Source organism: Aquarana catesbeiana, linkage group LG01 (assembly GCF_042186555.1).
Source record: "Aquarana catesbeiana isolate 2022-GZ linkage group LG01, ASM4218655v1, whole genome shotgun sequence".
NCBI lineage: Eukaryota > Metazoa > Chordata > Amphibia > Anura > Ranidae > Aquarana > Aquarana catesbeiana.
The window spans coordinates 721,524,816-721,541,678 of NC_133324.1; the positions used below are offsets into that span (position 1 = coordinate 721,524,816).

Sequence of the window (16,863 nt, forward strand, 5' to 3'; positions counted from 1 at the left end):
GGCTGCGACATTATGGCACATCGGACACTTTTGACACTATTTTGGGACCATTGTCATTTATATTTCCTATAAAAATGCACTGATTACTGTGTAAATGACACTGGCAGGGAAGGGGTTAAACACTAGGGGGCGATCAAGGGGTTAAGTGTGTCCTAGGGAGTGATTCTAACTGTGGGGGGGATAGGCTTCAATTCACATGACAGCGATCACTGCTCCCGATGACAGGGAGCAGTGATCTCTGTCATGTCACAAGGCAGAACGGGGAAATGCCCCCGTGAGACCGGTGGACATAGAGTCTGCTGGTCCCATGGGCATGGTCACGCTGTACGTGCGCCCGCTAGCCTCGCCAATTAAAGGGGACGTACTGCCATTGTGCTGACGTATATCGGCGTGCAGCGGACGGCAAGTGGTTAAACAGTGCTCCATGAGAGGTTCAAAGCTTGGGATATTTTTGGATAACCTAACCCTGCTTTAAACTTCTCCACAACTGTATCCCTGACCTGTACGATGTGTTCCTTGACCTTCATGATGCTGTTTGTTCACTAAGGTTCTCTAACAACCTATGAGGAGTTCACAGAACAGCTGTATTTATACTGAGATTAAATTACACACAGGTGGACTCTTTACTAATTAGGTGACTTTGAAAACAATTGGTTCCACTAGATTTTAGTTAGGGGTATCAGAAAAAAGAGGGCTGAATACAAATGCATGCCACACCTTTCAGATATTTGTAAAATATTTTGAAAACTATTTATCGTTTTCCTTCCACTTCACAATTATGTGCCACTTTGTGTTGGTCGATCACATAAGATCCCTAAAAAAATACATTTAGGGTTTTGTTTTGGTTGTAACATGATAAAATGTGGAAAATTTCAAGGGGTATGAATACTTTTTCAAAGCACTGTGGGGCCAATACTGTGGTAAATGCCAAATCCACATTCCTTCTAGCCTGTGAAGTGTCCTCTAAGCCACGCCCTCTTCTTCTAGCTCATGAAGTGTCCGCTAAGCTGCTCCCCTCTTCATTTAAGCTCATGGGGGTGTTCTCTAAGCCACTCCTTCTAGAACACAGTGCCCTTTAAACCACTCCCCCTTCCTTCTGGTTTGTGGCGTGTCCTTAATGCCACTCCCCCTTCTTCTAGCCCATGAAGTGTCCTCCAAGCCACTCCCCCCTTCCTTCTGGCTCATGGAGTGTCCTCCAAGCCATTCCCTCTTCTTCTAGCACATGAAGTGTCCTCTAAGCAACTCCTTCTTGCTTTTAGTTTGTGGGGTGTCCTCTAAGCCACTCCCCACTTCCTTCTAGCTTGTGGAGTGTCCACTAAGCCACTTCCTATTCTAGCCCAACAAATGTGTTGACCAAATCAATGAGAGGCATAGATTAAAAGAGAACTGGGCACATATGTGAAGAGCATATAGAATATACAGTGCTCAGCATAAATAGTACACCCCTTTTGAAAAGATTTTAATCAATATCTCAATGAACACAAGAACAATTTCCAAAATTTTGACAAAACTGAGTTTTATAGAACATTTGTTTAGCTCGTTACATGAAAGTAAGGCTAATAATATAACTTGGTTTACAAAATTTTCAGTTTTACTCAAATTAGTTGATGCAAAAATTAATGCACCCCACAACAAAAACTACTACAGCTAGTATTTTGAATGACCTCCATGATTAGTAAGGATAGCACCAAGTCTTCTAGGCATGGAATGAACAAGTTGGGGACATATTGCAATGTCTAATCTTTTTCCATTCTTCAATAACGACTTTTTTTAGAGCCTGGATGCTGGATGGAGAGTGATTCTCAACTTGTCTCTTCAGAATTCCCCATAGGTGTTCGATTGGGTTCAGATCAGGGGACATACTTGGCCACTGAATCACTTTCCTGTCGCATCATGGCAGCATACACTTTGGGTTGTGACTCTGCCCCCACAACCTGATAGGACTACATAGCTATAAGTTGTAGAGATGGCCCCTGCCCAGTATTCTCTTATTTTTCCTCACCTGAAGGACTGAACATATCAGAAGCACCCCCTTACCGAATTCGCCCCAGCCAGGTTCTAGCCTCTCCTGGGTGGAAGTCCTTACCTGTACAGCCTCTAAACGAGCTAGATGGAAGGAGCCCCGCTCTGGTGATCTCGAGGGTATGTTGCGGTCCAGTATAAGCCTTAAACAGGCTTAGTTGTTGTGCAGCGGTCGCCATGCCTCTTTTTTCACCTTTTGTCTTTCTCCCTCTTTGCTGGGCTCTGTGGTCCCTCTGTGCCTCCCTACAGCCTTCCCGGGCGTCTCGGCGCTTCCGCGCATGCGCGCCGTCAGGGCGTCCTCTCGATTTTGCCAGTTTCCAAGATGGCGCCGGGCGCCTCGCGCCGCTACTGCACATGCGCGAGCGGGTCGTGACCTCGGCGGCCATGGCGGCAAGTTTAAAAGCCCTGTTTGTCATTTCTAGCTCTCCTTGCTTCCTGGAAGACTTCTGACTGCTGTGTTTTGACCTTCTGCATTCCTAAAGCTACCCTCTCTCTCTGGGTAAGTGTCTAATACTTATGCACTGTTTTTTGGGTCCTGGTTGCATGTTCTTACCTTCCTATACCCTTCTCAGGTACTCACCTTCCTCTCCTATGGAGGCCGCTGCCCCAGCAGATCACCACCAGCCTAATAGGTAAGGGGGGGGGATTCCAGCGGTAAGTAGAGAAGATTGAAAAAGAGAGCAGGACCGTACTAATGCTACCTAATTGGTCAGCCCTGTCAGGTCCGCAAGATCATCTAAATCAGGACGAAGAGAGTCTTCGCACAGGAGAAGCCGCTCCGGCCATAGACGCAGCCGCTCACGCGGAAGAAGTCGCTCAGGCCGCAAGGGGAGTCGTAGACGGAGTCGATCCCATTCAAGGCATAGCCGTTCCTACCGCAGAAGATCCCCTGCACGAGGACACCAATCCTCTACGCACCCTTCCCGCCCAGCCGGGAACGCCTGCTGGGTATGTGGGGCCACGGCCCTCCCAGACAAACTAGCCTGCCGCAAGTGCATAGATGAAGCCATCAGGGAGAAAGAGCCGGATCACATAGAACCCACTGGAGTCTCTACTCCCCAGGTCTCAACTGCTGATGTGGAGTTTACGGCCTATAGCACCTCACCCACCATTCCCAGTGCATCAAGAGAGCAAGAGCTCCCGTCGGATGATGAAGAGCCGGAAGCATCAGCTGGCTTTGATTTTGCGCTCATAGAACCGTTCATCAGATCGGTTAAGGAAGCGATTAACTGGGAGGAGCTTGAGGAGACACAGCCTAAACAGAGAAAGTATTTCCCAAACCTCAAGAAGGTTCCGGAGGCTTTCCCATTCATCGACGAATTAGATGAGCTCATTAAGGAGGAGTGGCAGAATCCGGAAAAGAAGTTCAGTCTGTCCAACAGACTTACCAAACTGTACCCACTCAAGGAACCCAAAGTATCTCCTTTACTTTCTCCTCCAGTAGTGGATGCATCTTTGATGCGTCTAGCCAGGCACGTGACGCTCCCCATTGAAGATGCAGTAACGTTCAGAGACGTGCTTGACAGGAAGGTGGATACAGACCTTAAGAGAGCTTACCTGTTCGCAGGAGGTGCCTGCAGGCCAGCGGTGGCATTAGCGGCGGTTGGAAAAGCTATCTCCAGCTGGTCCTCAGCTACAGCGAGGCTCGTCACTGAGGGCGCAGATCAAGAACAGATCACTAAGGCCTTACAAGAACTTAGCCTTGCGGGAGATTTCGTGGCGGAGGCTTCCGTAGATACTATCAGATCCACATCAAGGTTCATGTTAGCCTCTGTAATGGCCAGAAGGGCGCTATGGCTCAAACCTTGGTCGGCTGACCCCGCCTCGAAATCAAACTGGTGTAGGATTCCGTATGACGGGGTGAACCTCTTTGGAGCAAAGCTGGATACCGCAATCTCTAAAGTAACAGGCGGGAAGTCGGGTCTCATACCATCGGACAGAAGGCCGAAACAACAAAGGCCACCTCCCTTTAAACGTAATCTTCCGGAAAGATATAGGGATGCGAAATCCTATAGACCCGGGAAGGAATACAGAAGGAGCTGGAAGAACCCCCAGACGTCCTTCCTCAAGTTCCAGAAACCCAAGACCCCTGCCTCCAATGACCAGAAGTCCTTTTGAAGGTTCGCCCGCCCAACCAGCGGTAGTGGGTGCCAGACTCACAAAGTTCAAGTTGGTCTGGGCGGGAATGATAAAAGACCCATGGACAGTGTCCACCATTCATTTCGGACACAGGTGGGCATTCAGAGGTCGTCCTCCAAGAGACCAATTCTGCTCAACCAGACTTCCTCCTTCTCAAGAGAAAAGACTATCCCTAGTCCAGTATATCCAAGAGTTGCTCCAGAAACAAGCAATAGTGGAGGTACCGCCATTCCAAAGAGGCAAAGGTTTCTACTCCCCACTGTTCTTAGTGAAAAAGAAATCAGGGGACCTTCGTCCAGTCTTGGACCTAAAAAACCTCAACCGGTCAATACGGTTAGAAACATTCAAGATGGAAAGCCTTCAATCAATCCTCCAAGCAATAAACTTGGGAGATTGGATGCTGTCAATCGACCTCCAGGACGCGTATTTGCATATCCCTATCCATTCCGAGTTCCAAAAATTTCTCCGGTTTACCCTAAATCATCGGCACTTCCAATTCCGAAGCCTTCCGTTCGGGATCTCTACCGCACCCAGGACGTTTACAAAAGTCCTATTACCTGTAATAGCCCACCTGAGAGAAAACGGGCTGAGGGTCCACCATTATCTGGAAGACATCCTACTTCTCTCAGACAGCCAGGACTCTCTTGTCCTTCACAGGGAAATCCTGGTCTCCACGTTACAGTCCCTAGGGTGGCTGATAAATTGAAAGAAGAGCAACATCCATCCCACACAGAGAATGGTCTTTCTGGGGGCCGAATTGGACACAAGGGAGAATACAGTGGAACTTCCGGGGGAAAAAATCCCTCCTCTAATTCAAAAGGTGAAAAGGGCAATCTCCGCTACAATGCTCTCGGCCAGGACGTGTCTCAGTATCCTGGGCTCCCTAGCTTCCACCATTCCAATGGTCCAATGGGCGCAATGGAATTCGAGGCCTCTCCAGATCTCCTTCCTACGTCAGTGGAAGGGCACATCAATGTCCCAACCAATCCTCATCTCCCAGGAGGTAAAGCAATCGTTGATGTGGTGGGTACGACCTCACAACTTGAGAAGATGCAGGCATATAATCACTCCCTATCAAGAAACCGTGACCTCAGATGCCAGTCTACAGGGATGGGGAGCTCACTATCAGGACCTTGCGGCTCAGGGTCGTTGGCCTTTCAGGGCACAGGATACAGTGTCGAACGTTCTGGAGATGAGAGCAGCGTTCCAGGCTCTCCTAGCCTTCAGTTTTTACTTGAAGGGGAAGCACGTCCTCCTGAGGATGGACAACAAGGTGGCTGTTGCCTACATCAACAGGCAGGGGGGCACCAGAAGCAGGTCCATGTTGCAGGAGGTCCGTCCTGTTCTGGAATGGGCGCAGCTGAATCTACTGGATCTAAGGGCGGTTTATGTCCCGGGAGTCCAGAACACCTTAGCCGACTCGCTGAGCAGAAATTTCCACTCCAACAACGAATGGTCTCTGAGTCCACAAGCCTATGCTCTCATATCCCGAACCTGGGGCCCTCCAGAGATAGACCTAGCAGCAACTCCGGAGAACACAAAGTGTCAGAGATTCCTATCAAGGATACCGTTTCCTTCGGCAGAGGGGACGGACTGCCTCCAACACCCCTGGAACTTTCACCTGGGGTACATTTTCCCCCCGACGCCTCTCATAGCGAGATTCCTCCTGAGACTCAAGAAGTCAACAGCATTGGTGGTAGCAGTGATCCCTTTCTGGCCGAGGAGGCCATGGTTTACTACCCTCATGCAGCTGAACACGGCAGAGCCTCTGCCTCTCCCATTGACGACAGACCTACTCTCCCAGGGACATCTTCTTCACCCGAACCCGGGGAAGCTACACTTGATGGCCTGGAGACTGAAAGGGCTAGGTACCTAGAGCAGGGCTGTTCCCAGAAGGTGGTGGATACCTTACTCCAGGCCAGAAGGCCTACTACCAACATCACGTACAGAAGAGTTTGGGAAAAATTTGTCTCCTTCTCCCAACAGCAAGGTTGGGACTCGTCCTCCCCGTCGGTGTCTCAGATCTTGGAATTCCTTCAATTAGGCCTAGAGAAAGGCCTTAGGTCAAGCACCCTGAAGGTCCAGGTATCGGCCCTGTCCGCCTTGACAGGAGTTAAATGGGCGCAAGAGCCTCTGGTGGTTCAGTTTCAGAGGGCCTGTCTAAAGCTGAGGCCCCCCAGAAAACCGTCATTCCCGGTCTGGGATCTCTCAATTGTTCTAGAGGCATTACCCAAGGAACCCTTTTTTCCAACGCAGAGCATATCCCTCTGGGATTTAACGCTGAAGGTTTCATTTTTAATAGCCATAACATCGGCGAAGCGAGTGTCAGAGATGCAAGCTCTAATGGTTAGCGAACCATACTTGGTTGTTCTTCCAGACAGGCTAGTCCTAAGGCCTTCGGATCGATTCATCCCCAAGGTGTCCTCATCTTTCCATTTTAACCAGGAGATTAATCTTCCAGCACTCAGCACGGATCAGGGAGACCCTCATCCACTAGATGTTAAGGGTACCGTTATGGAATATCTCTCAGCAACAAAATCCATCAGAAAGTCGGAGAACCTCCTAATTATCCCACATGTTTTCAGGAGAGGTCAAGCGGCATCCTCACGCACCATTGCTTCATGGCTAGTAAAGACCATCAAGAGATCTTACTCACTGAGTAACCATCAAGTACCTGAGGGCTTAAGGGCACACTCCACCAGGGCAGTGGCAACCTCCTGGGCGGCATATTGTAGAGTCTCGGCGGAGACGATTTGCAGAGCGGCTACCTGGTCCTCCAGGAACACCTTCATGTCTCATTACAAGGTGGATTCCGCCTGCTTATCCACGGTGGATTTCGGAAGATCCGTTATCCAGGCCAATTCCTCTATTATTTGATTAATAAACTTAGTTTGAATTCCCACCCAGTCTTTGCGAGTTACTCCCCAAAGTGTATGCTGCCATGATGCGACAGGAAAACGGAAAATTGTATACTCACCTTTCCGTAATTTTCCTTTCCTGTCGTATCTTCATGGCAGCATACAATCTCCACCCGTCTAAGGTGAGATATATATACGGAGAATACTGGGCAGGGGCCATCTCTACAACTTATAGCTATGTAGTCCTATCAGGTTGTGGGGGCGGAGTCACAACCCAAAGTGTATGCTGCCATGAAGATACGACAGGAAAGAAAAATTACAGAAAGGTGAGTATACAATTTTCCGTTTTCACACTGTTCTTCCTCAGCAATACCGAAGTGGCCTTAGATGTGCGTTTTGGATCATTGTCATGTTGGGAAAATGCATAACGACCAAGGGCACGGAGTGATGGTAGCATCTTCTCTTTCAATATAGAGCAGTACATCTGTGAATTCATGATACCATCAATGAAATGCAGCTCCCCGACACCAGCAGCACTTATGCAGTCCCCACAGAAGGACACTGTCACCACATTTCACTGTAGGCACCATGCATTTTTCTTTGTACTCCTCACCTTTGTGAAGCCATATAGTTTTGAAGCCATCAGTTCCAAAAACATTTATCTTGGTCTCATCACTCCAGATTACACAGTCCCAGTAGTCTTCTTTTTCAGCATAGTCCCTGGCAAATTCTAGGCAGGCTTTTTTGTGCAGGGCTTTAGGAGAGGCTTTCTTCATGGATGTTACCAATACGTGCCATTCCTCTGCAGTGTATGCTGTATTGTGTTACAGGAATAATCACCACAGTTTGACTTTATACTTCTTTAGCTAACTGCAGTGAACTTGCATAGCGATTTTCTTCAACCCTTCTCATCAGAAGACGCTCCTGTCGAGGTGTTAACTTCTGTGGACAGCCTGGATGTCTCTGTGAGATGGTTGCAGTTCCATCTTTGTTAAGTTTTTGCATCACTTTTGCTACAGTAGTCTGACTGATAAAGACTTGCTGATCTTCTTGTAGCCTTCACCCTTTTTGTGTAAAGAAATGATTTTCTTCCTCAGGCCTTGTGACATTTTTCTTCCATGTAGTGCCATTGCTGACGGCATGAAATGGGAAGGGGTTTTCTTTGTTAAGTTTTGTGATATGATACTAAAGAGCTGCTATGTGAACAGTGTGAAGACGAACAGTGTAAGAAAGTGTAAAAAAAACAACATGGAACAGCTGCACCATTAAAATTGTCTTAAACATTAGATGAAATAGTATTTTGAGAAAATGGTGCGATTATTCCAACATACAACATATCATGACAGACATAATTGCACAAAAATCCCCATGATCAATAAATCAATACATAAATAAATTCAATACATAGATAAATAAATGAATAACAATCTGTGCGTATAAAGTCCTCTTTAGCAAGTTAATTGTGACTTCTTAAACTGTCCATACGGTGCTCCTCCAATACAGGGAACTATACTGTGATACGTGCCACCACTTCCACCACCGGGTGCAATTACCTGTTGGAGGTAAATAGTAGTAGTATCCTGGACACTTACCTCCAACAGCATTACTGAATCATCTAAGATCATATATTTTGAAGGCATGGTCTGACCCATTTAGGGTCGCTCTTTAAGGTGAGCGGAAGTGGTGGCACGTATCACAGTATAGTGAAAGGTTCCTGTACTACTTTGGTCCTACTTCAGCCCATTGAATATCATTGAAGTAGGATGAAAGTAGGATCTTTGTCTTAAGCATCCAGCTTGTGACATCTATGACTTTTATTAGGGTGTATTCATTTTTGCATCATGGTCTTGAATGAATTTGTTAGGAAAAATACTTTATGTGTGCAAATTAACAAATCTTGGTTGCAATCAATGGCCTGCATTTGTGGGAGTATTTTGTAGTATAGTGTCCCATAGAAAAATGTTGATTTTGAAAGGAAAGTAAAGGTTTTCTGACAAATCTGTTGGGGTTTACTCATTTATGCTGAGCATTCAATAACCATAAAGGCTTTTATTTGCTTTAAAATCACCTCTGGCAAGGGCCTGGGTAATAAATGTGAGAGCATGCTTTTAATAAAAAAAAAAAAAAAAAAAAAAAAAAAAAAAAAAGAAAAGAAGAAGCTTGACAAACAATGACATAAAATATGTACAACTGTTCAAAATATAGCACAGATCAATATCAAAGCAATACCTTTTAGTAGCCAACTAAAAATATCAAGAAATGCAAGCTTCCACAGTTTTAAAGCTGCTTCTTAGTATTATGACAGATAAAATGCTGTGTTTATACCAGGCTTGCGTGATCTTTTTTCTGCATGCTTCAAAATACGTTAAAGCAGCAGAGATGTAAATATTCAAAGTTCTCCTGTGCTAGTCTTAAATCTAGTAAATTGCTAACAGGTCTTAAAAACAGCTGACTAAAAGGCACCTGAAAATAAAATTAAATCGCTTCCAGAAAATCCCAAGAGTGTTCTAAAACCCATCGCATTAACCACTTCCGGACCGCCCACCGTCGTTATACGTCGGTACTTTGAAGAGAATTATCGTTGTTATGGCAGCAGCTAGCTGCCATAACCCCGGTATTCTCTTCTTCAGCGGGTGGTCCCCATCAAGATAAAAGTGGTCTCTGAGGCAGATTCGCCATGAGATCACTTTTAATCGGCGGCGGGAGAGGGCCCGCCCCTCCCCATTGCCCTCTGTCACTTATCGGAGCTGTCGGCAGCGCCTCGTCCCCACGAGCTCGCCTGCAGAAGCGAACGCATATGCGAGTAAGGCCTGCATATGAAAACAGTGTTCAAACCACACATGTGAGGTATCGCCGTGATCGGTAGAGCGAGAGCAATAATTCTAGCACTCTGTAACGAAAACATGCAACCTGTAGAATTTAAATGTCGCCTATGGAGATTTTTAAGGGTAAAAGTTTGTCGACATTCCACGAGCGGGCGCAATTTTAAAGCGTGACATGTTGGGTATCAATTTACTCGGCGTAACATTATCTTTCACAATATAAAAAAAAAAAATAGGCTAACTTTACTGTTGTCTTAAATTTTTAATTCAAATAATTGTATTTTTTCCAAAAAAAGTGCGCTTGTAAGACCGCGGCGCAAATACAGTGTGACAAAGTATTGCAACGACTGCCATTTTATTCTCTAAGGTGTTAGAAAAAAATGTATAATGTTTGGGGGTTCTAGGTAATCTAGCAAAAAAACTGTTTTTAAACTTGTAAACAAATCTCAGAAAGAGGCTCGGTCCTTAAGTGGTTAAAGTTATACAGATCTTGCATTTACAGTACCTTGAAAAAATATTCATACCTCTTGAAATTTTCCACATTTTGCCATGTTACAACCAAAGACGTAAATGTATTTTAATGGGATTTCATGTGATAGACCAAAACAAAGTGGTACATAATTGTGAAGTGGAAGGAAAATGACAAAGGGCTTTCCAAATTTTTTACAAATAAATATGTGAAAAGTGTTGCGTGCATTTGTATTCAGCCCCCTTTACTCTGATACCCCTAAGTAAAATCTAGTTGAACCAATTGCCTTCAGAAGTCACCTATGTAGCCACTTCAGCCCCGGAAGGATTTACCCCCTTAATGACCAGGCCATTTTTTGCGATAGAGCACTGCGTTACTTTAACTGAGAATTGCGCAAGTGTGCAACGCTGTACCCAAAATAAAATGGATGTCCTTTTTTTCCCACACATAGAGCTTTCTTTTGGTGGTATTTGATCACTGCAGTTTTTACTTTTTGCACTATAAACAAAAAGAGACTGACAATTTTAAAAACAAAACTATATTTTTTACTTTCTGCTATAATACATTTCCAAAAAAAAAAAAAAAAAATCTAAAAAAATGTCTTCATCAATTTAAGTTTAATATGTATTCTGCTACATATTTTTGGTAAAAAAAAATCCCAATAAGCATATATATTGATTGGTTTGCACAAAAGTTATAGCGTCTACAAACTATGGGATAGATTTATAGACTTTTATTTGGTTTGTATTGTTTTTACTGGTAATGTCGGCGATCAGCGATATTTAGCGGGGCTGCAAAATTGTCATGGACAAATCTGACCCTAAGTGACATTTTTTGGGGACCAGTGACACCAATACAGTCATCAGTGCTAAAAAAAAAAAATGCACTGATCACTGTATAAATGACACTGGCAAGGAAGGTGTTAACATCAGGGGTGATCAAAGGGTTAAATGTGTTCCGTTTGGGCTTTCTTAGTGTGTGGGGGAAGTACTGACAGGAACACCACAGAGATCACTGTTCCTTATTACAGTGGAACCTCGGATTACGAGCATAATCAGTTTTAGGAGTATGCTCGTAATCCAATGTACTCGCATATCAAAGCGAGCTTTCCCATTGAAGTCAATGGAAACGAAAATAATTTGTTCCGCACTGACTTCAATGGGATGCAATACCGCATGCGGCCAGAGGTGGGGAGGCGCCAGAGAGCCTCAGAAACGTACGGAAAGGCCCGAGGACACGTCGGCTGACCTTGGCAAACGTCAGAAAGGCTTGGAAACTGAGTATTCCCGTGTCTTTCCGAGCATCACCGATCGGCTGTGAACGTCGCTGTTTGGCACCGGCGCCCCCGCATGTCAGGCCAAATGCGGTACTGCAGGCCCTAATATGTTGAATTCTGCTCGTCTTGCGAGACAACACTCGTAAACCGACTCAGAATTTTTTTAAAAAAGTTGCTCGCAAATCAAAATGCTCTCAAACCAGGTTACTCTTAAACCGAGGTTCCACTGTACTAGGAACTGAAGATCTCCATGTTCTCCTCTGTCAGAATGAGGATCTGCCTTGTTTACAAAGGCAGATCCTCATTCTGCCTCTCTTTGAAGCGATCGTGGGTGGCCAGTGGACATGGGGTCCGCCAGACCCGCACATTGTCTGCCCCTCCGTGCAGCAGGTGCGTGCACATGCCCACAGTATCTATTGCATGAAACAACGTACAGGTACAGTATATATGCAGTGGGAGGTCTTTAAGTTGTAATGTAACCTGTAATGTAATTTATTCTCAGTATAAATACAGCTGTTCTGTGAAGCCCTCAGAGGTTTGTTAGAGAACCTTAGTGAACAAACAGCATCACGAAGGTCAAGAAACACACCAGACAGGTCAGGAATAACATTTTGGAGCATTTTAAAGCAGGGTTAGGTTATAAAAAAATATCCCAAGCTTTGAACATCTCATGGAGCACTATTCAATCCATCATCCGAAAATAGAAATTTATGGCACAACTGCAAACCTACCAAGACATGGCCTAAACTGACAGGCCGGGCAAGGAGAGCATTAATTAGGGAAGCTGCCAAGAGGCCCATGATAACCCTGGAGGAGCTGCAGAGATCCACAGCTCAGGTGGGAGAATCTATCCACAGGACAACTATTAGTCGGTCACTCCACAAATCTGGCCTTTATGGAGGAGTGGCAAGAAGAAAGCCATTGCTGAAAGAAAGCCATAAGAAGTCAAATTTGCAGTTTAACATGAAAACATGAACATAGAGCTACAATGGAATGGATTAAAGCATATTTATGTGTTAGAATGGCCTAGTTAAAGTTCAGACCTAAATCCAATTGAGAATCTGTAGCAAGATTTGAAAATTGCTGTTCACAGACGCTCTCCATCCAATCTGACACAGCTTGAGCTATTCTGCAAAGAAGAATGGGCAAAAATGTAACTCTCTAGATGTGCAAAGCTGGTAGAGACATCTCCAAAAAGACTTGCAGCTGTAATTGCAGCGAAAGGTGGTTCTACTGCTGAATACAAATGCAATACATTTTCCAGATATTATTATTTGTTATTTGTAAAACATTTAAAAAAAAAAACAATTAATAATTTTCTTCCACTTCACAATTATGTGGCACTTTGTGTTGGTCTATCACATAAAATGCCAATAAAATACATTTACGTTTTTAGTTGTAACATGACAAAATGGGGAAATTTTCAAGGGGTACGAATACTTTTTCAAGGCACTGTAGCTATAAAATTAGTCCCAAAACAACTCTGCCCCTACCGTCTACTTCCCACAACTGGCCTTTTACTACAACGGTGACTTCGTAGAGTGCAGGAGTGCATGTGCCAGAACTGATTTTGCAAGCTGCAGTCAAGATCTGCATAATTAAGTGACTCTGTATCGGTACTCCCAAGATGATATGGAAGCTATGTAAAGGTATGTGCAGCCACATTTAGATGCCTCCTTGTCAATGCTGTTTGCGATTTACCAGCTTTTCAAGTTTTTGAAAAGGTTTACACCAAGTTGCTTGCTATGGGGGCACTCGTGCTGGCTAGATCCTGAGCGGTGTGTGTCTATAGACACACACAGTGCAGCTCTGCCTCGCCACCTACTCCTTCTTCACAGGATTTAATTGACAGAAGCAGGAGCCAAGAGCTCCCATTGCTCTCAGCCAAGACTGCGAGAGGGGAGAAGAGATGCTGCAGATGGGACAGCGCTGGATTGAGAAAAGACTCAGGTCAGTGTTTAAGGAGGGAACTATTGAAAGTTTTTTTTTTTAACCTTAATGCAAAGAAAGCATTAAGGTAAAGCACCTTTTTATCTTTACAACCAATTTAAGCTGGTGCCGTGACCACTGGCCCAGGTTCCTGTTTCAGGGTGGCTCCTTTCTCTTGCAGCAGCCTATAGAGTCACCCTAGGGACTAGGGCTGTGCCTCCATTTACTGTGTGCATCAAAAGAAAAACACAGCCCAGTAGCCTTGGATGGCAGAACACTACCCTGCTTCTTCCCATCTCCTCCCCCTCCCTTCTCCAAATGTACAGGCCTGCTGAGAACTGCACTGTCCACAGTTAATTCTCTTCCTGTGAAAAGCGGAAGTTCAGGGAAGCAGCACTAACAGAGCAGAAGCCAGCAACATTGAAATTTATAAACTGCAAGTGCTGGGGTAGAAAATATTAACAAATATTTTACTTAGACATATTTATTTTATTCTACTCAATGCTTATGTCAAAAAACCTGAAAGTTTAATAGTACTTTATTCAGTACAGAGCTGCTTAAAACAATGCAACTATTAATTTGCATTACTAAATGTTTCTTTTGTTTTGTCGGGCATGTTTAGTAATGACAGCTCTAAACTTTGTAAGTTATGTTATTTTGCACTGATGAGCATTAGCCAACATTAAATAATGCCTCAATCTATAGAAAAGCAAATATGAATGCAAAGTTGGGTGTAAATGATGTGTTGTCTCCATCATCCTACAAGACCACCAAAGGACTATGGTGTTTGGCTACGTGATAGAAGATATCACATCTTTTGTTTTAAGAGTCAATGCTGTGTTTTATTTTATGGCTTTTAATGAAGGGGGTTTAGGTGGTGTTCAGTCCACCTTAACGAATGTTCTGCAGATCATATATGTGCACAGACAAATTACACAAACAGCACCTAAAAAAGCCCTATGTTTTACAGTTCACAAGTATTGAAAAGTGTTATTTCGATAAACAGAACTCACCTGATTTCTGTCTCGAGCATTTGCATATCTGAACCTCTGGATGTAATAGAACACAAGCCAGGCCAGTGAAATGATCATCAGGACAATAAAGGATATGGAAACAAACACCACTGATGTACGGCTGACAAATTTTTGTAAGTTTCGAGTTCCAATAGTAATGTAAATAGTCACATTAAGGTTCTTTTCAATTAAGCTGGCAATTTCTTTTCCTTTTGGCTCGGGGATCATTATTGCTACAATATCTTCAATACCTAGAAGAAAAAATAAGACTTTGTTTAGAACATAAAGGCAATTATCTGCCATGTCAGATAAACAGATAAAAGGTACTGAACCGTTTATTTTTTCAGCTTGCTTACAAAGCCACTGCAGATTCTTCCAGAGTAATATACCACACGCACTGTACAGCAAAATAATAAAAAAACGTCTTTTCAGATAAAAACATAACCAATAATATCCTGTCCAATGCCTAACATAATGATTAAAGTGGAGTAAAATCCTAACACTTAACTGTTATTAAAATTGTTCCCTCCTCCCACCTACCCTGTGTATTGGAAAAGATTCCAATGTCTACCTTTTTCATCCCGGTTACATGATCCTGCAGCACCGACTCCCGTGTTTAATGAGTGCTCAACAACGGCTGGGAATTCCAAGAGTCCTGACATCACCCATAGGCTCCCATTGCCCCAGCCATTGTCGGTGCTCCCTCCTCTCCCCTGTAGCCACTGCTCACTGATACATGCACGCTAGAACTGCATGATCACATGACCGGACTAAAAAAAAAAAAAAAAAAATATATCTCTAAAATTAGGAAACCCCAGGGGGTTACCATGACTAGTGTCCCCACTGGAAGATTTTCATTATATTCCTGTTCTGATGTCAACTCAAAATTTGGGAGTTTTTTACTTTATTTTTTGATAAGAACAGTAAACAAGACAAAGAGGCTGAATCTCCCCAATGGGGGTACAGACAGCAATAAAAACTGAGGCTAGGTTCACATCTGTGCGAGTGGTGCCGCTGCGGGACCCGCACCTACCCACACAGAGAAATGGAGGACCCGCAGGCGGGTGCCTATAATCTCAAATGGCACACTGCCCACACTGGAAATCGCAGCCGTACTGAGAACCTTGGTTCCTGTGCGGACTGTGATTTCAAAAATAGTGCAGGGACTTCTTTCTTGCATGTCGCGGAGCATGGCAGCCCATTCAAATGAATGGGCTCTCGTACCCGAGCAAACTGCGGCCGGCACAGCTATAAACTTAAAGTGACAGGTGTTCTAATTCCTCTCCACTCCACACAAAACTAAAAAAAAAACAAAACAAAAATTCTGCCCTAAGTGACACTAGTATACAGATGTGACAAATATTATGTACATTGACGCATAAATATTATTTGGTACTTAGAACTTTTGTATTATACCTAAAGTACTACTGCCAATACTTTTTTTTTGTTTTGGACACAATGGAGAAAGGTAAGTTGTCAGCTGTATCGTTGTCTGTGGCTTTGCTGGGGAACATTCCTCTCACTTTTTATTTCATGACAGAATTGTCATCAGGTCAGGCAATGAGGACAAATCTCCAGTGGGAGACACAGACAGCCATAAAAAATACCTACTTGCTTTAGCCTTTTTCCACTCTTAGAAAAAAAATAAAATAAAATATGATGTCATTATGTGATATCTCTCCCTCCCATCTCCTGTCTTGATGGCAGAGTTGTCATTTACACAGGAAGTGAATGGAAATCTCCCAAGCAGATTTACAACAATAAAAATATTACAGAACTCACTCTGCCTCACTCTATCCAAAACAGAAAGAAAAAAAAAGTAACCAGTAATATTCTTTACAAATGATAATTACAATACATTCCACATCAACAATAAAAATAAAGAAAATGCTTACTAAAGTTGAACTCCAGGCAAACCGTTGAATATACAGATATATTGTATATACTCGAGTATAAGTCAAGGCCCTGATTTACCACAAAAAAAAATGGGAAAAACGTATTGACCCGAGTATAAGACGAGGGTGAGAAATGCAGCAGCTACTGTAAGTGGAAAAAGAGGGTCAACAATGCCCATCTGCAGCTGTATACCTCCCTGTGTCCTGTGCATGTGTCATGTGTCCTGTGTATATGTGCATGTGTATATGTGCATGTGCCATGTGTATATGTGCATGTGTCATGTACCTGTGTCCTGTGTATATGTGCATGTGTCCTGTACCTGTGTATATGTGCATGTGTCATGTGTATATGTACCTGTGTCCTGTGTATATGTACCTGTGTATGTGTGCATGCCTCCGTGTGCCGCTCTGCACTGATCAGCGTGTGCTATTACTATTCA

At 44.0% G+C, this 16,863-nt stretch overlaps 1 protein-coding gene across 1 annotated transcript in view; it reads right to left on the reverse strand.

Moving 5' to 3' along the window:
- Positions 1 to 16,863, reverse strand: part of RNF150 (ring finger protein 150) — a 264,405-nt gene that overhangs the window by 120,117 nt on the left and 127,425 nt on the right. Inside the window, exon 2 of the mRNA XM_073604173.1 lies at positions 14,529 to 14,779. Within this exon, the coding sequence (XP_073460274.1) occupies positions 14,529 to 14,779 (251 nt within the window). The remainder of the gene's footprint in view (positions 1 to 14,528; positions 14,780 to 16,863) is intronic.